Genomic DNA, 26,012 nt, shown 5'->3' on the forward strand with positions numbered 1-26,012 from the left:
TCAGAAAACAAAACAAAAACAAAAGCAAAAAAAGCCACGTGTGACTCCTTTTCACCTGAGAAGCTTTGTTGTAATCCCCAGGTGTAGTTTATGAACCAGATGTAAAAGATACTCTTCCCTGGTGCCCTCCCACCCTTGGGAATTCCTTCTCACCTCTCTTAATAAATCTTCATTTGATCTGCTTAAAGAAAAAACAGGTTTTTAATCCCAGCACTCAGGAGGCAGAGGCAGGCAGATCTCTGTGAGTTTAAGGCCATCATGGTTTACAGAGTGAGTTCCAGGACAGCCAGAGCTACACAGAGAAACCCTGTCTTGAAAAACAAAAAACAAAACAAAAAAATAGGTCTATAAATCAACATTTGCTGGTAATAAATCATAAATTTGTTTTAGAATAATTATTTGCTATACATATAATTTTGCCATTTATTAAAGATTAAAATAAATGTGTATACTAGTGAGATGGACCATACTGCATTTTTCAGAATTGAACAATATTTTGATTTTGTGATCATCAGTGCTAAGAATGCCACTTTACATAAAGTAGTACATAATAGCAGAAATATGTTTAGGGGCGTTTCAGAAATTGCTGCAAATCCTGTCTTAATTCTGCGTCGACATTCGTTGACTGAGTGTTTTCGATCAGGTCCGCAGACTAAAGCGGCGATATTTACAGGAAGTGCTCTACAGTGTCGTGCAAGGGACGCTGGTTTGCCGCGTGCTAAGAACAATGGGAAGAAAGCAGTAGAAGTCTTTGTCCCCATAATTAAACCGTTCCAGTTCTATAAATCACGGGGCAAGGCTGCAGAGATGGCTCGGAGGTTAAGAACGTGTACTGCTTTTGTAAAGGACCTGAATTCTGGTTGTAGCACTCACATTGGGTGGGAGACTCACAGCTATCTTAGGGCTCCAGCTACAGAGGGATCCAATTCCTCTGGCTTCTATACTTTAAAAAATAGCAAAATTTTAAAAATTGCTTAAGTGTAGCCAGAGAGTAGTGGGGGGGACACAGAAAGGCCAGAGAGATTAAATTAGGAGAAAACAATTTTGCCCTCTCTAAAATGGTAAGAGGCAACAGAGGCAGTATATAATGGAATATGAAATGTGGATTTTATTAGAGTCAATAATCTACTTCTAAATATTAGCATAAGGGGGAAATCCTATGTGTACATTTATCACTGTGATGTGCCTTTTGCAGTGTGTTTATAATAACAGTAAAAGCATTAGAAAGAACCTAAAAACTGAATGTCTCTTGGCCAAGAATGAGTCAAGCAGTCTATCCATCCATATGATGAATAGCGTGTATTCATGAAAAATGATGGTGTCCAACTGTATGGACGGACATCATCCTTAATTTATAGTTAAAAGTTTTTAAAGTGAGCTATGGGAACAAGATCTATAACTTGTGTTATATGTCTACTTGTGGAAAGAGAAGTCTGGAGTCTTCAGATACAGGTCACCAGCAACCCCAGTAGCTACATCCAGCAGGCCTTTATGTGGCCTCTCTTTGACTGACCTCTATTAACCTTTCTTGAAGCTTCCTGCAGCTTGTCTTCTCTGACCTTGGTCTCCTAGGCTGGCATTCAGGACTGAAAAATGGCAGACTCCATCCTGGGAGAACCCTTTAGACCTAGCAGCTCATTTATGTCCTACCAGGCACTAAGGGGCATTCTTCCTGGCAAGACACAGTCAGGGGCAGAGTTTCCCTGACCCTTAGTCCCTCTGAGCCCGCATAACTCTTCTGGAATAGAACCCTTCCCAGGGTCTCTGGGTACAAGTTTCCTCTCCTCACCCGGCTCTCCCACCCTCTAGCAATGTTGCTTGGCCATCCCCTCTCCCACGCCTTCTGTTCAGTCAAGGGGTTATTTTTAACAGCCTTGTGTATACCATGCCTAAATCCTGGCAAAGCACCAGGCTTTGGGGAAGACATTCAGGATGGAAATAGTCTTCCCCGACCTCCCCCCTTTCAGGGCTTTCCTTTTAAAAAGAGAAAACAGCTAATCCGATCTGTGGACAGCCCTACAAGAAAGTTCCTGGACCCTAACACCAGTGACCCATGAAGCTGTGTTTCACCCAGACCAGGCTGGACGCTGCGGCTATTGTCAGCCCAGAGAGAGCCCAGGGAGAGCATGGTATATGCCGCTCTTCTGAGCTTGGTAAAGCTAGAGTCCTGTGGCCAGAATCATGGAGAGTCCCTAGCAGATCGCCCTTCCCCAAACTGCAAACTCTAGACCAGCAGGAGCAGCTGTTCCAGACACTCCGGCATTGGAGAGTTCAACTCTGAAAAACCAAACTCCTCAGGCCTGTAACTTCCCCTGTGGTCCTCCCTATGCCTTTCAGAGTCACACAGAACAAATTTAGCCTCTCTTTTGCACCTGCACCATTTGTCCAGAGATTTGAAGCTGGTGATCACATGACTTCAAGTCTCTACCCTCACAAGGCATCCACAGGAGCCCTTTTCCATCTTGGTGAACCTCTCCTGAGTCAGTTCCATTTGTTACCAGTCCCTTGAAGGAACCCTACCGATAGATCTCGTGCTTCCACCAGGGGCGGGGCAGCCCGACAGGATGCCATTCGTAATGACCAACAGTGTGCATTATGTCACCCTGACTCTTAGTTTCCTTTCATTGCTGTGATGAGATGCCCTGGCCAAAAGCAAGCTAGGGGAGAAAGGGTTAATTCTCAGCTCCAGGTTGCAGTCCATCAGGTGGGGAGTTGAGGCAGCAGGGATTTGAGGGAGCTGGTCTCATGGGGTCAAGGGCAGAGAGAGAAAGAATGCAGCGCCCCCCCTGTCATTTGCATATGCTCAGCTTGGTTTCCTCACTGACTCGGAAAGAGTGCCACCCACAGTGGGCTGGGTCTTCCCATAATATCAATTAACTTAATTAAAACAGTCCCCCACGGACTTGCCCACAGCCCAAACCAACACAGACAATACTTCATTGAGTTCTCTTCCCAGGTACTCCAGGTTGGGTCAAGTTGATAATTAAAGCTACTCTGCATGTATGATGGAATTTGTGGGCGCAGACCAAACCTAGACGTCACTTTGGGCCACATCCGTGTGATCAGATGGGAAACGTAGAAGAGCGAGGTATTTGTGGAGGATGGGGGAGCTTTCTTAGGCAGCTCAGAGAGCAGCAAGCACCCCTAGTCTCTAGTGATGCTGTCCATGCACCTGAGCAGGTTCCCTCCAGCATCCAGCTGAGGGCAGAGTGGGGATCCTAGAAGCAGCCCCAGACCAGAAGTCGTGGCCAGAATAACTGTCCTTTCTATTGGGATTCCTGTATAAACACAGCAATGCAGCGTCTGTTCCTAGTGAGGAGAATCATGCTCAGGGTTGGTATCTGTTCCAGAAGGCTCCAGCCATGCAGCTGCATCATACCAGGTTAGGAACTAACCTAGGATACTTAGTTCCCAAGACTCTCCCTACATGCAGGGGCAGCAGCCTTCTCGAGTGGATGGTGTCTTCTTGCCTCTATTGGAACAAAGTGTCCAGAGTATATATGACACTAACCTGGAGGTCCCAGAAGAACCCTGATCAAGGGCCTGGGGATGTTGTTCAGTGATAGGATGCTTGCCTGGTATGCACAGAGCTCAGCTTGGAAGGACAGGTTTGGTGACGCACGCCTTTGATCCCAGCACTCAGGAGGCAAAGGCAAGGTGGATCTCTGGGAGATGAAGGCTGCCCTGATCTACATAGCAAGTTCCGGCCCAACCAGAGCTACATAGTGAGACCCTGTCCAAAAATAAATAAATGAAGAGATTATAAAAACAAAACGAGGCGTGGAAACTGGGCATAGGTAAAACACCGGGAGGTGGAGGAAGGAAGATCAGAAATCCAAGGCCAGGACTGGAGAGGTGGCTCTGTGGGCCAGTGCATGTGTGTGCTTCTTGCTCAAGCGTGAGGATCTGAGTTCAGATCCCAGCAGCCATGTCAAAAGCCAGACGCAGCCACACATGTGTTCTGGAGCAGAGATGGCAGCATTGCTGGGACTCTGGAGGGTGATAGAGCAGGATGCCCAATGTCCCCCTCTGATCTTCTTAAGTGCACACACCAACGCACATGAGCTTATATAGTGAGTCCGAGGCCAGCCTGCAAAATGTGAGACCTTGTCTCATGATGAATAAACATTAAAAAGAACCCAATCAAGAGTCCTGGAGAAAGGGGCAGGGGGCATGCAGCCAGACATTGACACTGCTGGAGCCTTAGAGAATGAGACATTAGCCTGCGCTCTGTCGATGGGTCTGTAGGAGATGTAGCTGTGCCCGAGCCTCTGATCCAAAGCTCTGCCGTGAGGACAGGGCTTGGTGAAGTGTTCTCAGTCACTCTGGAGCCTCCAGACTCCTGAGCTGGAGCAAAATGGCTCACACCTAGCCAGAAAAAGCAGTGTGTGGAGCAGACAGACCCGGCCCCGAGGCTGAGGGAGTCCTGCGGGGCTGCTGTCAAGTCTGCCTCTGACCTGGCACTCCCTGAGTGAGAAGGGCATGGCTGATACCAAAACTGGGAGGGGAGGAAGGGAGATGAGAGGAACTGCCAGTTGTTGGGCAATGTGGCGTGCCAAGACTTCCTACACCTTATCCTGTATCATCTCCACAGCAGCGGGGGAGGAAGGCAGTGCGGTCAGCCCGTATCACACTCATTCATTCATCAAGCATTTAGCGCGTGATGATTGTCAAGTTCTGCGAGCCAGCCACAAGGGAAGCTGACAGACATCCCTGCCTTCACGGAGCACATGCTCAAGCGAAGACAGCTCAGAAACAGGGCATAGACATAAAACTGGAATGTTCTATAACAGGAAGTATGGGAGAAAAGTAAAGAAGGATGAGGAAGAAGGTGTCACAAGGGCTGCTGGGTTTTTTTTTCGGGGGGGTTGGGAGCAAATGCAAACCTGAGGGCACAGAAGTCAACTCTGCTTACAAGCATGGACAGCTGAGGTGTCCGTGGGGGTGCAGTAGAGATGAGGGTGAGCAGTGCTATGGAGCTGGTGGACAGTCTGTTCCCGCTGTTGCGGCACCTCAGTGCAATGGGCCATCTGCTGAAGTACGGACAGACAGTCTGGTGGGCCGTCCAGGATACTAGAGAACGTCTGGGCTCAAACGTTCCGTGACTACAGGCAGCATCAGAGTGAGCCCAAGCAGTGTGCAGGTGTGCAGGTGTATAGGTGATGTCAGCCAGCTTCCCGTTCACAGGAAGAGAGAAAAGCAAGGAAGCTAAAGTCGAAGGCCAGGCAGTGGTGACAATCACAGATTTGGACTCTAAGGGGTTGAGAACTCCAGTGAGCCAGCAGAAGAGGATGAAAGATGGCGGGTAACCCCAACTACTGAGGACAGCTGCATCTAGCTGTGTGTAGCTGGAGACAGTAGCTGGGACAAGCAGGTCCCTGGGATAAACGGGCCACACACATCTGCCTTCAAATTCCAAGTGTCTGTGTTCAGAAGGGAACTTCTCTCCTGTTTCCCACTTTTTGGAGAGAGAGACTCTGCACAAAGCATTGAGACGGATAACAATTGCTGCTGGAGCCCCACCCCCTTCAGTATTGACAGATCCTACTACCAGGAGGAGACACGCCTAGTAAGAAAGGGGTGATGGGCTTTACCAAACACATGAGTCATTGCTGGTTTATGGTCGTAAAGGCTCAAGGCTTTCAGAAAGGTCAATTGCAGAATGAGAAAGAGGGAGGGAAGAGGTGGGAGGGAGAGAGGAAGGGAGGAAGAGAGAGGGAAAGGAAGAGCAAGAACAAATATGAATCCGAATTGGAGACTTAGCTATAATGTGGGAGAGTCTCACGTGCCGTCCTAAGACACTGTGGGCACCAAGGACAAGGGATTCTCACATGAACCAGTACTAAGGCTTCCAAAGAGGAGGCAAGGTGGGCTGGGACTTGCTCCTCCCCATGACCTCTGTCCCTGCCAGGATTGGCAGTACATGGGATGGGGACCCAGAGTAAATCTCTAGTCCTGGATGGATGACATGGGTGCAGATAGCAGCAGGAAATGGGGGTGCTAAAGACGGGTGTGGACAAGGAAATCAAACACTGTAGCCCTGTAGTTTGTGACTGTGACAGACTCTTGTCCCCTGCACAGGATCTCCAATATGCTAAGCACTATTCTAGGATCTAGGGATGTGGTATTGAAGGTAAAGGGGTGTAGCTCGATGGTAGAGCACTTGCTTAGCTTACTCAGGGTCCCGAGTCCTATCCCGTGCAGGAGAAAGGGAAAATGATCAGTTAGTTTCTCATGAGTTCAAAAAATAACCCCTCTCCCAAAGCTGGGCGGTGGTGGCGCACGCCTTTAATCTCAGCACTTGGGAGGCAGAGGCAGGTGGATCTCTGTGAGTTCAAGGCTAACCTGGTCTACAGAACTAGTTCCAGGACAGCCAGAGAGCTACATAATTAAACTCTGTCTCAAAAACAAAGCGAACACACAAAAATAGGCCTTGCAGAGCTAGACATATGCAGAGGCTGAGGAGGGGCTGAGGTGGTAGGAGAGCCTCACCTGTGCCATGCAGTGACGGGAACCCCGCCTGCAGAACAGCTCTCCCTAAGGTTGTCACTGGCTTCTCCCATTCCATTTGGTGATTGAGCTGGTATTATGAAAGAAGCGACCCTGTCACTATAGCGCCCACCCAAAGTTAGCCACAGTGCTGGAGCGCTGAGCCCTAGAAGGCAGCCAGAGTACAGTCCCTTTCCTAGGAGCACAGTCTCCAAGGGAACCTGCAGGGAAATCCCAGGAACAGCCTGCGCTAATGCATGACCATCCTGGGTCAGTGTCGCAGAGTGTGATGTAACCCAGCATCATGGGCACAGAGCGTGATGTAATCTAGTCTCCTGGGACAGGAGCTCCCATCCTCTTAAGTTAGAGTAAGTGGCACAACTTCCCTTCTCCCCCAAAGACCACCCTCAAGACTCGAAGGCAGTGGGCATCATATGCTTGTCACTGGAGAGTGGGTTCGGTAGGTGTAGGGTATGTGGATTGCTCATATTTGGTAAATCCAGTGACCCACGGGCTGCCTGGATAAGATGCTCAGGGTGTGACTGGTTAAATGTATCCTTAGCAGCCACCAGTTGAGCATGGGAGACTGAGCGTCTGGAATCTATTTGACTACTCACACTCTCCAGCCTTTCCCCACATCCTTCCTTAGCCAATAAGAGGTTGCAGAGTAGATGGTAAGTGCCCGTACGCCTATCTCCGGGCCTGCACCTCTTGCATGGTTCTGGAGGCCAGAACTGAAAACAGGCATCTGAGCTGATATCAGTGTCAGCTGAGCCGAGTCCCCCATTCCCGCCATGCCCTGGGCTGTTACCTGTCACTCAGTTCCTCCAGCCCTCGCTGAATTGGCACTCCTTGTCCAGCGGTCACTCCACGTGGCTCCTGTAGTCATGTTGTCTCTCCTGTGTGCAGAGCAGGCTGAGTCAGGATCGCCGCCCCATCTCACGGCCCTACTCTCTGAAGTCTGCGCTCTGCCAGAAGAAACACAGGCAGGAGAGGGCCAGTGAGTAAGTCACCTCACACACAAGAGCAAGGTAAATACTAGGGGGAGAAGGAAAAGGCATGTGGCTGGGTGACAGGAGTGGACAGGTTCTGTGGTGAGCAGGCTGCCCAGGGTTGGCCTCGTGAGGTCTGAATGACGGTAAGATCTGAATAAAGATTGGAAGGAGGGCAAAGGTGGAGTCAGCGTGTACGTGGAGGAAAAACATTCCAGGCCAAGGGAAGAAGAGTTCAAGCTGAGGTCTTAAGGCAGCAAGGGATATGAGGTCATAGTACCAGGACCTAGTAGAGGAAACTGAGGCCTACAGGTCATTGCAGACTCTCTGAATGGGATGTCAAGGCATCACGTGTGGGCAGCTTGATCTTGGAGAAAGGACTGGATCTGTTTTGTCAAGAAGGCTGGAGGAGGATGTATAGCAGACACAGGTGGATTTGTAGATTTGGGCGAAGGAGGCGTTCAGACCTCATCTGCCAGATCTTACCTGCTATGCCAGGCACGGTCCTTGGTGCCGGGGGACATGGCAGTGCACAGTTCAAATAGAGTGCAGGTCCCCTTATAATAGCAAGCAAGGACCCATGGGAGAAGAAAGGCAGTGAGCCAGTTTTACATAGTCACCTGTGCCTAGGAGGACAGCACAAGATGCATCAGAGAGTGAACAGGAAGCCCGCTGAGATGGTAGACTTCAACAGGACCATTCTCAGAGGTGCACGCCAGAGCCAGCCTTGAGAAAAGTCCAGACACTGGGTGTATTTGCTCTGTCTGAAGGTAGCCGGAGGCCGTCAGTACATGGGGTCAGCAAGGAAGGATGATCAGAGACAAGAGAGCAGGTGCGGCTTCTACTCCGTGCTCTGGGATAATGCTCTTGTACCCTGTAAACAAGAGTCGGGATGGTAAACATGGCTCCCAGAGCTGGTGCTAAACGGACCTCTGCCATGTTGTAGAGCCGAGCCGGATGGAACCAACAGCCAATAAAAGCAGCATGTATACACAGAAGGTCATCCCACCCGCTCCATGGCCTGTGGTTGGCAGTGATAAGGCTCATGTCAGGAATGAGTGGCACATGGGTGCCTTCCGAGGGCAGCTAGAGCCTGTGTGAAAGCAGAGCAAGGGTGGAAGCTGGCTGTCCACCATTGCAGTCATCAAGCGACATGGGGCGGTAGTAGATGGGAGGTGAGGAGCTGAGGGGATGCTCAGCAGACAGACTCTCCTGGGGACTGGGGGAATGTGGACCCCAGGGACCCTTAAAGGTAAAGATCTCACCAGTCCCATGACACGGCAGCCAGGGACAAGGAAGGGCCTCTGAGCAGCGCTGAGCAGTCCCAGGAGGCTGGGACCACGAAGCCATGGCAGCTCCGAGGCTGGTACTTGTGTGTGGTCGACGCAGATGTGCTATCTGCCCAGAAAGCACACACAGGAAAAAGCAATTGGATGGGTTCAGCCCAACGTGGAGATTGTTGTGAGGCCAGGAGAGTGGTGGACTCAAGCAAGTGGCTGAGCACGGAGGACTGTAGGCCTGGGCACTGGCAGTCACGGTGAGGAAGGCCAGCCTAACACTGCTGGTCCAGTCCTTGGTCCAGTCCCAAGCCAGGAATAGTTCATCTTCACTTCTTCAGGGCCACTTGCCCAGATCCTTGGATACAACAGGAAGAATGCCTCTTCTACAAACAAAGCCCCCCTCCAGCCGGCTGGGTAGTGTTCCTCCGAGTCACCCTTGACTTCTTCACATCATCTCAGAAGCCCTCCTCCCTCTTACTTTGCATCTGTTTGTGGCTTTCCCTCCAAGGTCTTCCTCTGCTGTCACCTCTGTCCCCTGCAGCCCTTCTCTCGTGGCTTGTGTCGTCTTCCTCTTGGAACGCAGACATGGCGTCTTCCCATCGGGCCTCACTCTGCAGCTTCCACTTTGGCCCTCCCCCCATCTCTACCCTTTAGAAGTGGTCACAGGTCCCTCTTCACTCTCTTCCTCCTCTGTGCCCTCAACTCCTGCCGCTCTGGTTCTGTCCCCTCTGCAGCCTCAGCAGTGTGTTTCCCTAGGGGGCTAGTGACTTTCGTGTATCCCCACACACAACACAATGAGTAAGACGGTGGCTATAAATAGTGCTGACCCAGGAAGTCACGGCATTGATCAAATAAGATAATGCGTGTGGAGCTCTCTGCATAGGCGCGGGAGCGCAGCAAGAATCCGGGAGCTGCTTGCTCTTAACTGGCTGCTTATTGTGCTTCACAGCTGCCTGTCTACCCGGCTGCCTGGCCCCCAACCCCCGAAGGCAGAGGTTGAGTTCTTTATTCTCACAGTCCCAGTGACTAGCACAATGCCCGGGATAATACACTAGTGTATTGGAGAGACAGGTGGTGGGTTCCGGTGACCAGTGGGACCACGCCTTGGGCTGTGGGTCCTCTGATCTGCATAGGCAGTCTGGCCTCACTCGGATTCTTCCTGGGTCAGAAGAGCTCCCATGCTTTCTCCTGCCCTGCAACTCCCCACCACTGTCCCTCCTTACCTCCCTCCTCCTCCTTACTAGTAGGTGCAGGCTGTTGTCAGAGTCCCAGCGAGCCTGTCAGCAGGAGCTCAGACGCTGCCCCTCCAGGGCCTCTGGCGCAGACTCCTCTCCTCCTTCAGCACAGGCTTCCTTGCCTGTCATACATGTCAGCCTATGGCTCCAGCCCGTCTGGACACAGATGTGGCCACAGCCCCTCTCCAGGCAAAGGGCCGTCACTAGCAGCACTTCAGACCTGGGGTGGGGGTAGGGGTTCTGAACAATGGAGACATCACTGAAGCCCAGCTCTTTGAAACAGGGGGACCAAAATGTTCGTGAGGGGCTGGAGAGATAGCTCAGGGCTTGCTCATAGGCATGAAGGCCTGAGTTCAATCCCCAGAATCCATATTAGAAAGCCAAGTGTGAGCTGGGCCAGGTGGCGCACACCTTTAGTCCTAGCACTTGGGAGGCAGGGGCAGGTGGATCTTTTAAATTCGAAGCCAGCCTGGTCTACAGAGCGAGTTCTAGGACAGCCAGGGCTACACAGAGAAATGCTGTCTCAAAAACTCAAAAAGAAAAACAGACAAAAACTATGGTGGACCAGAAGGGTTTGGTCATCCGCATGTGGCTTAAGGAAGGTGTCCGAGAGGTAGACATGCTCCAGGCAGGCCTTGGAGAGTGAGGAGGAGTTCGTGGGCATGAGACAGGAGGAGACTTCTGGGCAAGGGAACAGTGACAGGGCCATGAGGTATTAAAAGCCCGGTGGATTCTAGAAACTATAATTATATAATTAAAAAAATAAGCCAGAGCCGAGGGGAAGGAAGGGAAGACAGTGTCTGGGGACTAAAGAGGCCGAAAGGAGCTAGATTGCAAACATACACACCAGACTGGAGGGCTGAAACTCGCCTCCCAGGCAACAGTTATAGCTGGTGGGATGCACACCAGACTTCCAAGCACAAAGAATACGCATTCGTTTGGATGACTACGCTTGGCTGGCTGCTGACCTTCCTGGCCCACTTAAACCTGCAGTGTGTTTCCGCTTCCTTCCGGGCAACCTGCAGGTGACAGCTCTGTCCATGCAGCTGCTTGATGGTTCCAGTACTTCTAAGCCTGCACTGGCTAGCTTTTTTTCCCCCAAAAAGGCCAGACAGCAGCTATAATTAGCTTTGGTAAATTTAGGCTTTATTTGGGCTAGATAGTCTCTGCCACAATTGTTTGGCTCTGCCATTGGAACATGAAAACAGCCACAGACCATTGTATAAATGAATGGGTGTGGCCGTGTTCCAATAAAACTTTATTTATGGGAATAGCCAGCTCTGGCCTAGAGGGCTATAGTTTGTCCAACCCCCTCTTCTAGGATTTGTAATCTTTATAGAGAAAAGTAAGCCTTCCACCTCCCCCAGTGCCCAAATGCCTAGCCTTTTTTAATATAATTTTTCAGCTTCATTTTATCTTACGTATATGTTTTGACTGCATGTATATTACATGTGTACCTGGTGCCCTTGGAGGTCCAAAGAGGAAGTCCAATCCCCTGGAGCCAGAGTAATGCATGTTTGTAGCTACTATCAGGGTGCTGCAAGAGCAGCAAGCGCCCTTAACTGCCAAGCTGTCTCGTGTGTGTGTGTGTGTGTGTGTGTGTGTGTGTGCATGTGTGTGCGTGCATGTGAGAGAGAGGAGCCTGGACTCAACTAGGACCATCTGGGATGATAAGCGGGACTTCAGGAACCGAAGAGCTGAAGTTTCCAGCGACTCTGCAGCTTGAAACACACTGGCATGGCCCTGCGGTGCTGACGAGCGCCCCGCCTACCCTTTCCCCACGCAGTGTGTGCACCTCCACAACTTTGCTGCGCCCAGTCAGAAAATTCCTTGCTCATTCTTCCTTCCTTTTGTGCTACTCTGCCTACCTAGGTGGGACCAGAGGGGCAGGGTCCCCGGGAGGAGGGGAGGAATGCTTCATTCTGCCTAGCCTCACCTTGAAGGGGTGGTTGCTATGGTTTCCCTCCCTCGGGGGCTTTGTCTCTGCTACTCTGCTGCTCCAGTGCCCTCCCCAGCATTCTTTGCCAGGTTCCTGACGACTTGTCACTCAAAGCCCAACCCAGTTTAGTCATGATCTCCTTTCAAGAAATCTCTCCCTCGTGCCCAGTGTGGTCTATAACCTTTGTGTCCAAACTGCCGCTCTGGAGACGTAGTTCCCTGTGATTGTTTCCTTGTCTCTCCCATTAGCTTCTGAAAGCAGGACCCCGACTAACTTACCTTTGTGCTCTCAGTTAGCACGAGGCCCACAGCCAAGATGAAGCGGGCAAGCAGTCGCTAGGCAAAGATGCATTCTGCCGCTCCTGAATAAGCCACGGAGAAAGGAGCTTCGTGTGGAATCGTACTTGAGGGTTGGCACGCCCTGTCTGTCTCTTTACCTCTGAGCTTGCCTTTCAAGGGTATATGCTTGCCTAGTTGAAGGATTTAGCATCCTTTCTTCTTAGACTCTTGTTTTCTCATGGGAGAAGGCAGCAAGGCATAAGGCCGACAAGGCATTTAGAAAGCATTTACCTTCTTTGCTTAGGCGTATCCCTGGGTACATCTTTATGGCAGAGTTGCAGCAATTAGATTCCTCTGTTTCGTGTACCCATCATTCTCACTGTGGGTCCTCGGACGGCGGTTCTGTGAGGTCTGGCTTTTCCCCTACTGGATGGGACTCATGTTCAGGCTAGGGTTGGGGAGACACCTGTAGCTGAGTCTATGTCTGGTCCAAGCCTTCAGTGCAAGGCTCTGCCTTCTTGTGTTTTCTACGCTTTACATCGTATGTATAGAAGAAGCGGCTAAAAGGCTGGCCACCCAGCAGACACACACAGAGCTGGCGTGGATTGGTGTTCTAATCCAGCAAGCTCACATACAAAGACAGCTTCGCTATGTGGATACAAGGGGGCGGGGAGTGGCAAGAAGGAAGATATAAACGGGGTTTGCCAGTGCCCACACATAACCCATCATTCATGATAATATCACCCAGTCAAGTTCCCCGTTAGCCTCTAGGCACGGGGTGGACGATCTCAGTCTTAGAAAGTATTTCTGATTGGGCTGGTGATGTAGCTAAGCAGGCAAAGGTACTTGCCTCCAATCCTGACTCCCTGAGTTCTAATCCCAGGATCATGGTGGGAGGAGATAACGGACTCCTATAGATTGTTCTCTGCTCTCACAAGTGGGCTGTGATACTGGTGTGTGGACACACACACACACTGAATAAACATAGTTTTATTATGTCTTCTCCCTTCACTGTAGCGCCCCCCCCCCCCAGAACACTGCTGAGCCAGAAAATCCCTTAGGAGGGTCCCGTGTTCTCTTTCCCAGCTGTCAGGCTGATCTTGATGCCTCACCATGGTCCTATCTTGGTGTATAAGCCCAACAGCAGGGCATTCTCCTGGCTCCTGCCTTCTAGAGGCACTCGGGTCAGACTAACCTTCAGTTAGTGCCCTTCTAGGGCCCCAATGCCCTCAAAGCACTGAGCTTTTAGATATAAGGAAAAAGAACAGGCAGGTCTCTGCAACTTCCGCCTTTCCCTTCTCACGCACTCACACACCCTGCTGGAACCCGATCCTGAGGCTGCCTCCAGATGGGGCTCTGACAGGGCCGGCGGGCTGGGGCCTGTTTGTTAGCTCTTGCATTGTCCTGCCCTGTTACCCACTAGGCTAGGGCAAACTGGTCAGGCACCCCACACTCCTAATACTCTGACCAGTCATTCCTCTATCATCTGTCACCTGAAAAGCTACTATTGGCTGGGTCCCCTACTGGGGTACTGGTAGAGCCCTTGGGTACTATTCTTGGGGTTCTGTGAGATGCTCCCACAGACCACCTTCAGAGTTGTCAGCACATATACACACAGCCTTCATATCAACCACCCCCACATTTCCTGTTTGTGTCCCCTGGCTTAGCTTCCAAGGCCTCCCAGGCTCTGTGCCACCTCACAGGTGCCCAGCAAAGTGCCAGCGAGAAGAGGACAGGCCCACCTGGTGGGGCAGGAAGGTTTCCTAGAGGAAATACCAGATTTCCAATTAAACAGAGGAGCAAGGTTTGGAGGCTAAAGGAGGGCCATGTGTTAAATCCAGAGAGATGACGCGTGTAACACACGAGGATCAGTATGGCCAGGGAGCCACGGATACAGGGTGACCATGAGAGCAGTGGCCTCAGGGGACTCAAGTACAGATGGGATGAAGAGGGACAGAATTTCCTCTGTTCTTTCTGAAAGTTCTAGGGATAGGATGTCTGTGGCTAAAGGGGATGACATCCTCAGCAAGTTTGGGGGGGGGCATCGAGATGACGCAGGGGGTAAAGGTGATTGCTGTCAAATCCAGTGACCTGAGTTCGATTTCCAGGACCCACATGGTAGAAGGGGAGAACTGGCTCCCACACGCTGTTCTCTGACCACACACACACACACACACACACACACGTCCACATACAAAACATATCAATACAAGAAAATTTTATTTTTAAATATATTTTTCTATGTGTAGTTGTTGTTTGCATGTGTGTCTGTGTGCCATATGCGTGCCTGGTGCACACTGAGGCCAGAAAGGAGCATCAGATCCCCTGGGACTGCAGTTACAATGGTCAGGAGCTGCCACGTGGGTGCTGGGAACCGAACCTGGGTCCTCTGCAAGAGCAGCAGCCGGTGCTCTTAACCACTGAGCCATCTCTCCAGCCCACAAATATAATTTTAAAACTTTTTTTTTAGAAATCATTTTAAATAGAAAGGTTGATTGATTTTGTTCCCATGAGAAAGAGCGTGGGACAGGAGGAGAATCCACAGCATGAAGTCAGCACCAGCCTCTCTGTTGAAAAGAGGGGCTGGATAAGGAAGCCAGGTTTACAGAGGGGTAAAGGGACTGGCAGGGTCTGGGGAGCAAGACCTGATGAAGTTCTCATTTGATGGTCTTGGGTGTTTTCCCTGAAATGAGAAAGGTTCTGCCCACAGAAGCTGGGAAGGTCAGAGTTTGTGGAACATGTTCGGAAAAGCTGCCAAGCAAAGTTGAGGTGCAAGTCTCTGAATTGGTGGTGGCGTCTGCCCATTGTGTATATGTGTTCATCTGTGTGTAGACACTTATCCAAATGTTTATATGTGTGTGAGTGTTCATCTGTGTGTAGATGTGTTAATGTGTATGTACACATCTGGGTATACATGTGTATGTGTTCATGTGTTTCTGTGTTCATGTGTGTACGTGTGTGTTCATCCGGATGTTCTGGATGAAGGGAGAAAGTTCTGGCTGAAATTCCTTGCTGGTCCTATAACATAATAAAAGATACAAAGGTTTGAGATTAAATTGATCTCTGGTTAGGTTTTGCCTCATGAGTGGGACAAAAAGACAAAGGAAGCAGAGGGAGGGGCATGTGGTCTTGAACAAGAAAGGCCCTGAAGATGTGGTTGTGGGCTCTGTCCAGGGAGAGAATAGACCAGAAATGTGTCTGGAGACCAAGGGGTCCAGGGGTGCCAACACAGGAAAGAAGAGAAAATGGGAAGATAGGAACGTGTGTACAGAGAGAGCATTGGAGATTCTGGGCTGTGGCTGAAAAGCTCAGGCTGATGAGGAGTAGAGCTATGAAGTAGAAGCAAAGATGACTAGAACGAAGTAAGTTCTCTTGAAGCTTTTAGGACATTGGTGTTTCTAAAAACGAGCAAAGACTGGATTCCCATGCAAGGTGATGCAGATGCTGAATGTAGCAGATTTTAGGTGATTTATGGAAAGCCTGGTAAAAGTAGATTTAGGTGGTGATGGTGGTGGTCGCATTTCTGGTGATGGTGGTATTGGGGGTGGTTGTGGTACTGGTAGTGGTGGTGGTGGTATTGGTGGTGGTTGTGGTACTGGTAGTGGTGGTGGTTGTGGTAGTGGTGGTGGTATTGTTGTTGGTGGTGGTGGTGGTAGTATTATTGGTGATGATGGTTGGTGTGGTACTGTCGGTGTTGGTGGTGGTGGTGGTAGTGGTATTGGTGGTGGTAGTATTATTGGTGATGATGGTTGGTGGTACTGTTGTTGTTGTTGGTGGTGGTGGTGGTAGTATTGGTGGTGGTGGTGGTGGTATTGTTGTTGTTAGTGGTGATGATATGAACATTCGAGTGTTAGCTGTGATTACTGTAACTTCCAGCATCCACCTTCTCTTCTGGGAGTTCTACAGGAGAACACAACAATGTAAAGTGTCCCACATCCTGTTCCCATTCTGATACTCTAACCAGGAGAGCCCGTGCAAGGTTAAGGAAAGAAGACTGGAGACTGAGCTAGCACAGGTTGAATTGAGGGATCACTGTGTACTGTCCTTGAATCTGTACAGCTAAAGTCAGTGGTACAGAAAGGGGAAACCAGGTTGAGCGTGTGTACACAGACATGGACATACACACGGACACATACATATGCAGCACCTAAGAAAGAATGAAGAGCCACAGCACAGTCCTAAAAAAGACAGAATCTGTTGAGAGACTTGGAAATGGATAGACTCGATCCACTCTTTACACCAACCAAGATGGATCGCTTTTAAATGTGAAAAGGAATAACAAAGTGTAGAAAGAATCATAGAGAGGTTTCCCTATCACTAGGAATGAGGAAGACAGTCCTAAGACCCAAAATCCAGAAGCAGAACTGGAGTGATGGCTCAGAGGTTAAGAGCACTGACTGCTCTTCTGGAGGCCCTGAGTTCAATTCCCAGCAACCACATGATGGCTCACACCCATCTGTAATGAGATCTGGTGCCATCTTCTATTTTGCAGGCAGAACATTGTATACATAATAAATAAATAAATAAATAAATAAATAAATAAATAATATTTTTTTTAAAAAATCCAGAAGCAATAAAAGGGTTGACAGACTCTTGACTGCATGCCTTAAAAAAAAAAGCAACTAGCAAATAAAAAGAGAAAAGAAAGCAAGGAAAATGCCACAAGCCAAGTAAACAAATGAACTGGAGGAAATGTAATTTTATCTCAGAGGGTTTATATATTTAATATGTAAAAAGCTTCATGACTTAAAAAAGGAAAAGACTAATGCCTGTAGAAACACCAAGAGGTTTAAACAAAGTTCACAGAAAACCACAAATGACCTTTTCACATATGAAATCATGAGCCAGCTCATTCATAACAACATGCAACTGGGCGGGGCGGTTTAGAACTGTAATCCCAGCACCCTAGAGGCTAAATTTAAAAGTCGTGCCTAGCTGAGCAGTGGTGGTGCACACCTTTAATCCCAGTACTTGGGAGGCAGAGGTAGGCAGATCTCCATGAGTTCAAGGCCAGCCTGGTCTACAAAGCGAGTTTCAGGATAGCCAAAGCTGTTACACAGAGAAACTCTGTCTCAAAAAAAGGAGGAGGAGGAAGAAGAAGTCATGGTTCAGTGGTGAAGGTCTTCGTCAGCAAACCTGGCAACCTGAGTTCCATCCTCAGAACCCATATGAAGGTGGAAGCAGAGAACACACATCACAGCTGTTTCTTGGATTCCACACAGGTGCACATGATGCATGGGTGCACGCAGAATAATAAATAAATGCATTAATACATAAATTAATATTTTAATTGAAAGGGAGGAGAAAGTAAGGCTAAAATGGCAATGAGGGGCCAGGTGTGGTGGCATGTATCTGTAATCCCAGCATTCATGAGGCAGGAAGACTCCTATGAGTACGTGGCCAGACTAGGCTATATAATGAGTCCCATAAACTACATAGCAAAATTTGATGTCATAAATAAATACATCAATACATAAATAAATAAATTGGGGACTAGAAAGATTGCTCAGTGGTTAAGAGAGCTGGCTGTTCTTCCAGAGGACCCAGGTTCTTCCCAGCACCCACATGGCAGCTCACAACCATCTGTAACTGCATTCCCAGGAGACCCCTGGCCTCTGTGAGCATCAAGCATTCATGTGGTACATAAACATAGATGCAAGCAAACACTGGGACACATAAAGTAGTAAAATTGTAAAAAACCCCAAAGTAGATAATAAATCCAATGAGAGTGAGACACCGTTTCTTTGTATCGGAGTGGCAGAACTGAAGTTTTAACAATGTCCTCTTTCGGTACAACAGTTTGGGGAGTGGAACTTTATATATTGCCAGTGGGTGTCTCTGTGGAGGACAGTTTGGCAGTTTGGAACAGCAGGACACAGACACAGTTTGCTTTTGATTCAGCAGACACACTCCTGGGATCCCTTTATTGGCAAACAGAAAAGACAGATGGGACCAGGTGTGCTGGCAAAGCCCTGTAATCTCAACACCCAGGAGTCAGAGACAGGAGAGTCACACACTAGCCTGGATGCAGTAAGATCAAGTCTCGAAAAGAAAAAAAAAAAAAAAAGTATGAAGCTATTGATAGCCACTGTTGTCGGAATGTGTTTCACAAAACACCAGAAACAAAGAGACTGACTGCATGATACATGGTACGTAACTTCAAGGAGTATTGTCCAGCATATGTTATAGGATGATACCGGGATATACTATTTATTTTATTTAAAAACAAACAAACAAACAATAGTCAGGGTTGGCACCTTTAATTCCAGCACTCTGGAGGCAGAGTCAGGAAAATATCTGAGCGTTCCAGGACAGCCAAGGCTACACAGAGAAACCCTTTCTCAACAAACAAACGAATCAATAGTCCAAATGTGTGTACTGTGTTACCTTATTTAAGAAGCTAAGGCAACAGCCGGGCGGTGGTGGCGCATGCCTTTAATCCCAGCACTCAGGAGGCAGAGGCAGGCAGATCTCTGTGAATTCGAGGCCAGCCTGGTCTACAAGAGCTAGTGCCAGGACAGGAACCAAAAAGCTACGGAGAAACCCTGTCTCAAAAATTTAAAAAGAAGGAGAAGGAGAAGGAGAAGGAGAAGGAGAAGGAGAAGGAGAAGGAGAAGGAGAAGGAGAAGGAGAAGGAGAAGGAGAAGGAGAAGGAGAAGGAGAAGGAGAAGGAGAAGGAGAAGGAGAAGGAGAAGGAGAAGAAGAAGAAGAAGAAGAAGAAGAAGAAGAAGAAGAAGAAGCAGAAGCAGCAGCTGAGGCAAGAGACTTGCAAGTTTGAAGGAGGAGGAAGGGAAGGGGAGGAAGATGGAGAAGGAAAAGAAGAATGAAGAGGAGGAGGAGGAAGGAGGAAACAACCCTGAGGGAACAGAAGTGATGATCAGAAACGGGCACAGGGGAAAGCTGGCTTCTCTCGATGTTTTGTTTTATGTATTTAATTTGGGAACTATATAAACTTTTATGATATCAAAAGATAAAAAGCCAACTGAAATGGGGGAATGGAATCCCAATAAAACAAAAGGAGAACAAAACCCAACTCAGGAATTCAGCTCCTAGTACTTATTTCAAGTGGCAAAGCAAAGCCATTTTCTGCGCTTGCCGTGCTAGATACAGCTTTCCCTAAGGCAAGGAGCATCGCAAGGGAAGCTGAAGTTGTTTCTATGGTTTTAGAGTGAGTAGGACCTGAGAAGCGGCTCAGTAGGTGAAGGTGCTTGCGGCCAACAGCAGACCTGAGCTCAATCCCCAGGACCCACATGGTGGAAGAAGAGAGTCAACTTCCACAAGTTGTCCTCTGAAACATATGCAATAATTAAATGAATGTAATCTAATTTATTTTTAATTTAGTATGAGTAATGATGCTGGTACTGTTTTGAAAATGTCGTGTGTGTGTGTGTGTGTGTGTGTGTGTGTGTGTGTGTGTTAGGATAAAGCAGCTCAGTGTGTTGATATTACTAGAAAGGAGCTGACTTAACAGCAAAGAGGCATGGGCTGGAGAGATGGCTCATTGGCTAAGAACACGCATCACTCTTGCAGAAGACCTGAGTTCAGATTCCAGCTCCCACATTGAGTGGCTCACAACCACCTGTAACTCCAGGTCCAGGGGATCCAGCACTCTGGCTTCCTGCATTCACATGCATATACCCACACAGAGACACACAAGCATACATGTAATTAAAACTAAAAATACTTTTTTAATAAAAAAAAAAAAGAGCCAGGCCAGGCAGTGGTGACATACGCCTTTAATCCCAGCACTCAGGAGGCAGAAGCAGGTGGATCTCTGTGAGCTTGAGGCCAACCTGGTTTATAGAGTGAGTTTCAGGACTGCATAGTAAGTTCAGAGCTGTATAGTGAAACCCTGTCTCAAAAAAGCGTGTGTATGTATATGTGTGTATATGTGTATGTGTGTGTGTATATATATATATAGTGCAGTCCATGCCTGGACTACATCTTCAGATCCCATCTCAAAAGGAAATTAATAAGAGAAGCACAGTATAAAATCAAATGAGGTCAATAAAAATGAATTTTGTGTTCTGCAAGTTGTATGTAAATAAAATCATTGAAGTAGAAAGGAAGCACATTTTCTTGTAAACCTAAATTTGAATTGAGAATATCGGTAAAAGTTATTTTTTGTTGTTGTTGTTGTTGTTGTTGTTGTTCGAAAATCTGTTTTCCTAGTTTGGTCCACCTAAAAAGGCCTGGGGACGATGGGCAGCCTGCGGGCACAGGCGCATCCTGGCACTGCAGTGGGGTCTCTCTGAATCATTTCTAGCACTGGGCAAATGACAGAGTCCAGGTGGGGCCCAGAAATGGACTGAATAAATCTGGGGCGTCTTTTCACGTGAGAGAGCCAGGTCTTTTTCAGAGCACACTCAGCCACTCGGGAAAAGGTGTACCCAACATTTAAGGAGCCAAACCGGAAAAAGGCTCTAGGGGCCAAAGACGGCTGGTTCTGAACATCTAAGAGAGTAATAATTACAGTGAATTGGTATTATAAAATATAATAAAAATAATTTAAAGAGGGAAATAATCTCCTTCACCAGCTCTGAAAAGCACTAAAGGGCCATCTCATTGCCCTGAAAATTGGTAAATGAAGGGGAAAATCAGGCGTTTTCTCTGCCTTTCCTGTATGTCCCATTCCTGGTGATGACCAAAGAGTTGCTGAGTGCTGAGAGATGTTAATGAAAAACTGTACGTCCCTGCATCGAAAGAAGGAGCAGGTCTGGGCACTGACCCAGACTGCCAAAGGCACTGGGTGCAAAGCTGGGCCAGCTCTCAACGCCACCGGGAGCATCTGTGTGTCCCAGGGAGCATCTGTGTGTCCCAGGGGTCCTCGTCCTCGAAGATGGAACCTGAATGATGAAGCCTCCAGCTCTAATCACAGATGACAACGAAACATGCCTAATAATATCAGGATGCAGTTAGGAAAAGAATAAGTCTGTAGGACATATTGTATGTCCTATAAGGAAAATATATGTTTATAGGACAAACAATACATTCTCCTTCACCACAAATAGAAGTAGAGGTGGGGAGAAAGGGACAAACTATGGATTTAAGAGATCAAGAGATCAGCACAGGGTGTGGACTGTGCTTCCATCCCAGTCTGAACAAACCAATTATTGAACTAGCAGCAGCGGGCATGTAGATGCCCACCTGGAACCCCAGCACTCAGGAGGCAGAGGCAGGCAGATCCATGAGTTCAAGGCCAGCTTGATCTGCAAAGTAAGTTTCAGGACAGCTAGAACTGTTACACAGAGAAACCCTGTCTCAAAAAAGTAAACATTTTTTTCTTTTTGTTTGTTTGTTTGTTTGAGACAGGGTTTCTCTGTGTATCTTTGGCTGTACTGGAACTCACTCTGTAGACCAGGCTGGCTTCCTACTCTACTTCCTGAGTGCTGGGATACATGCGTCACCACACCCAGCAAATAATTCTTCTAATTAATGCTGGTATAGTAAGGGTACTGATGCATTTGGGAAATGGAGGATAAAGGATCAAGAATTCAAGTTAGGAGCAGCAGCTGCTCTTCCAGAGGTCCTGGGTTCAACTCCTAGTACCCACACGGTGGCTTACAACCATCTATAACTGTGGTCCAGTGAGATCAGGATGCCCTCTTCTGGTGTGCAGACAAAATATCCATATACATAAGATTCATAACTAACTAAATATGTTTTTAAAAAAGAATTCAAGACCAGTGAAGGCTATATGATGCACTGTCTCAACCAACTTACATATGTGGGAAGGAAATTAAGGTAGACTATTTTATGATGACATGGCATCATTTCTGGGGGTTTTCAGACTGAAACAGAATAAAAGGAGATGGTTGATGGCTGCCAAGCCAAGGTTTGCACCCACAGCATAGCAAGGGGAAAGTTTCAGAGTATACACTGTAAGGGGAGCGGCACTGTTTGTAGAGGGCTGCAGCCACCCAGCAGCAGAAACACTAGACGAAGCTGGCTCATTCTTTGAAGCGATATAAAAAGAGGCTACAGAGCGAGCTTCTAAAACACGGAGGCCCAATAAAAGAATGAGGCGGAGTGTCAAGTGTTTGGAAGCATCATAAAGTAGCAAGGAGTGGGTCACGTGCTCCAGAGGGACGGCTTTTATGAGGCCTTATCTGGCCATTGAATGCATTTTCCACAGTCTGACCTGTGAACTTTTTTTTGACTCTTTATTAATTTGGAAACTCCTGCTTTTCTTGGTCACCTTTTCATTTGCGCCTTCTTTTCCATTTCACTTTTAGGGACTGAAATGGGTCACATGATCAACAGCTTCCAGGTTTTGTTGTTGGGCCCGGTCCCTGTGAATTAGGAGAAAACAGTCTACAAAATCATAGGTGCAAGGGGGCATCAGTTTTGATATGTGCCAAAGGGGGTAACTGTGTTTGTGGTGCAGGATTGGGGTGCATGTGTGCTTGCCTACGTGTTTCCCAAAATTAGCACATAGTACAGGTCCCACAGAAAAGCCATTCTGAGAGAATGAGAGGCTGAGGAGATGGGTCAGTTGGTAAAGTACTTGTGCAAGTCTGAGTATCTGACCTTGTGTCCTCTGCACACACATAAAAAAGCTGAAACAGCATGTCTGTCATCCCATTGTGACTGTCCTCCCATGGTGCCTATCCTCCCATCATGACTGTCCTCCTATCGTGCCTGTATCCCATTGTGCCTGTATCCCTTTGTGCCTATCATCCCATTGTGACTGTCATCCCATTGTGCCTATATCCCATTGTGACTGTCCTCCCATTATGACTGTCCTCCCATTGTGACTGTCCTCCCATTGTTACTGTCCTCCCATTGTAACTGTCATCCCATTGTGCCTATATCCCATTGTGACTGTCCTCCCATTGTGACTGTCCTCCCATTGTGCCTGTTCGTCATCCCTGAACTGGGAAGGCAGATGCGTGGATCCCTGGGACTCACTGCCTAGCCCGTATCTCCAGCTTCATGGGTGGAGAGCTATGGAGGAGGACACCCAGTGTCAACCTCTGACCCCACAGATGCATGCATGTGTTTGTGTACACACACCCACACACACAAAGCTACTCCTTCATTACTAATCTACAGCATTCATAGGCAAAATGAAATGCAAAAGTAAACAATGGTTTTTAAAAAAACTAAGCTAGGGTCTTGTTAGGTGTGTGGTGCACGCCTTAATCCCAGCACTTGGGAGGCAGAGGGCTCTAAAAATCAAGGCCAGTCAGGGCTACACAAGTGGGAACCTATCTTTTCTTAACAAGGTGTTATTTTTATTTTTATGTGTGCATGTCATGCATGTGGGGTGCCAGTGATGGCCAGGAGAGGGTATGAGATGCCCTGGAGCTGGGGTTATAGGTGGTTGTGAGCCACCTGGTTCGGGTGCTGGAAACTGAACTTGGGTCCTCTGGAAAAGCAACAAGCTCTTAACCACTGAGCCTTCTCTTCAGCCCCCCAAATTGGTGTTCTTAAGAGTAGAAATTATAAGAACCTTCTAATGATCTGGGATACAAAAGGGAAAAGGAAGAGAAGGGAGGGGGGAATACATGTAGGTCACTAGACCAGATCTGAGAATTTATTAGCATATGACATCCCGTACATACTGGGAAGTAGATAAAATCCCATCCAAGCTTGACTCTGGAACATTACAAACCTTCCGTAAGGCCTGTCGTGAGACAGAGGGGGCGGTTCTCCATGCATGTGCATCCAGAGACCTTGTTCCCGTTGCTGTTTCTCGTAGACCTTGGCCACAGTGCTCCCCTCCAGTAAAGCCTCAAATGTGCTATCAATTTATTTGAATTTTATACATGAGAAATTGAACAAAGGAAAGTGTGCTGACTCTACTACTGGAACCCACAAGTCTGAAGAAGAGTGTTAGCCTCAGACTGTCCTGGTCGTGAGTGTGGCCATCTTTATAACCACGGCGAGGGAGCATGACTGTCTCCCATTCCTCTCAAGTTCATGCTGGTGTCTGACATTCGGCCTCTGAGGGATAGTTTAGCCTAGTCCTCCTGGGATGATGGGGGAATGGAGTTAGTGATGATGGGGCAGAGAAATGTTAAGGTATGTGAGGAGGGAATGGTCTAGCTTCTGGGCGGTAGTGGGGAGAGGAGTGCAGGGGTGGGGTGCTTTCCTACAGCCTCCCGCCATGCACTGAGCTAACTGGGGTTGAGTCACAGGCAAAGGTGCGAAGTCACTGGGGTCCAGGGTTCGTGTGATCACTCTTGCTGATGCCCACAGCGGGATTCCCAGCGCAGTGTGCTGGCCGCCTCCAAGACTGGCAAGCCTGCACAGGGTCTCAACCCAGGGCACTCGCTTCCACGCGAAGTGTCCTCTAGGCGTTTCCAAAGAGCTCGGTTCCTCCTATGTCCGCTGCCTTCCCCTTACAGTTCTGGTGACCTGTACATCCATCCCCAACCCTCCAGCCTGCCATGCCTGAGAAGAGGAATATTTTGCCATTCCCTCCTCCCAACTCAGCATCTCTTCTCCTTCCCCTCTGTCTTTCTCCTTTCCTTCCATCTTTCCTGTGGGTGCAAGTGAACCCCCTTAAACTCTTACTAGTCTCTCCGCACCTCCATAGGAACTTAGGGTCCACCCGCAAGTACACCCCAGTTCTAGCGGGTCTGACCTCTCCTCTCAGCCCTGCACCCGAATCACAGGAACTCTGCCCTTTCTTTCTCTTTTCTAGCAGAGTTCTCTCTTCCACACTTTTCCCACTTTGCTGTGACACTGTGAATTCGCCTTCCTCCTCGCCCTGGGTGGTCTGACTCCCAGAATCCTCTCCAGCATTCTGTCTCCCGGTACCGGCTGGGTCTTTGGATACTTTCGTGCTCCGCTGGCACCGTCTTATCCCCATGTTCCCAGATCGGAGGAACAGAGCGGGCCGCGAGTGGAGATGGATGCCTGGATAACCTTCCAGAGAGCTTCCAGTGCTCAGCCATTAATCCTCGCTGAGCAAAGCTTGTCTGGCCGCTCCAACAGCCAAATAAAGACTAACCAGGCCTGCTCTCTCAGACTCAAGTTCTACTCAATAAAATCAGCAACTACCCAGTTAAAAGGCTGGGGAGGGAGGGCAGGGGAGCGGGCGTACTGGAATGTGGAGGGTGGCTTCCCATCACCAAGGCTGTGTCCTGAGAGTCAACCAGCACTGTAACCTATTGCTTTTTTCGCTGTCTTCCAGGTTCTCCAAGCCAGCACCCATGTTTCTGGATGACTCCTTTCGCAAGTGGGCTCGGATCCGGGAGTTCGTGCCACCTTTTGGAATCAAAGGTCAAGGTATGTTGGGAACCCTTAAACATTAAACACTCCATTTTCCCACGCCATTTCCCTATCCTTCAAGACAGGGCTGTATCTTTAGAAGTTCTGCCCTGGGGCTGCTGAGATGGCTCAGTGGGTAAAGGCATTGGCTGCCCAGTAAGTCCAATGTCTGGGATCCACATGGTGGAAGGGAGAACCAATCATAATAAATTCTTCTCTGACTCCATGGTACCCATTTGTAAGTGAGTATACACATGTGTACACATACACATAAGTATGTGTGTGTATGTGAGAGAGAGACAGAGACAGAGAGACTGAGACTGTGGTGCAGTGCATACCTTCAATCACAGAAGCAGAGGCAGGCCAATCTCTGAGTTCGAAGTTAGCCTGGTCTACAGAGTGAGTTCCAGGTCAGGACCACATAACGAGACTCCGTCTCAGAAAACCAAAACAGCTCCCTGCTGGAGATTGTTCTGCACTGGCCAGAGCTGGGTCTGCTGCAGTGATGTGTGCAGTCCCTTTGGTCTCGCTCTCATCTAGTGAAGGAGCAGGTGCCTAGAGCAAGACCAGATCTGGTG

The 26,012-nt window shown here is 48.6% G+C and overlaps 1 protein-coding gene across 5 annotated transcripts in view; it reads left to right on the forward strand.

Annotated features, from left to right (window-relative positions):
- St3gal3 (ST3 beta-galactoside alpha-2,3-sialyltransferase 3) overlaps nucleotides 1–26,012 on the forward strand; it is a 212,641-nt gene that overhangs the window by 157,317 nt on the left and 29,312 nt on the right. For all 5 annotated transcript variants that reach the window (XM_050161339.1, XM_050161335.1, XM_050161338.1 and 2 more), the window contains one exon: nucleotides 25,358–25,452. In XM_050161339.1, coding sequence (XP_050017296.1) covers nucleotides 25,358–25,452 — 95 coding nt within the window. The remainder of the gene's footprint in view (nucleotides 1–25,357; nucleotides 25,453–26,012) is intronic.

Source organism: Alexandromys fortis, unplaced genomic scaffold, assembly GCF_014885135.2.
Source record: "Alexandromys fortis isolate MF-2015 unplaced genomic scaffold, M_Fortis_MF-2015_v1.1 scaffold_122, whole genome shotgun sequence".
NCBI lineage: Eukaryota > Metazoa > Chordata > Mammalia > Rodentia > Cricetidae > Alexandromys > Alexandromys fortis.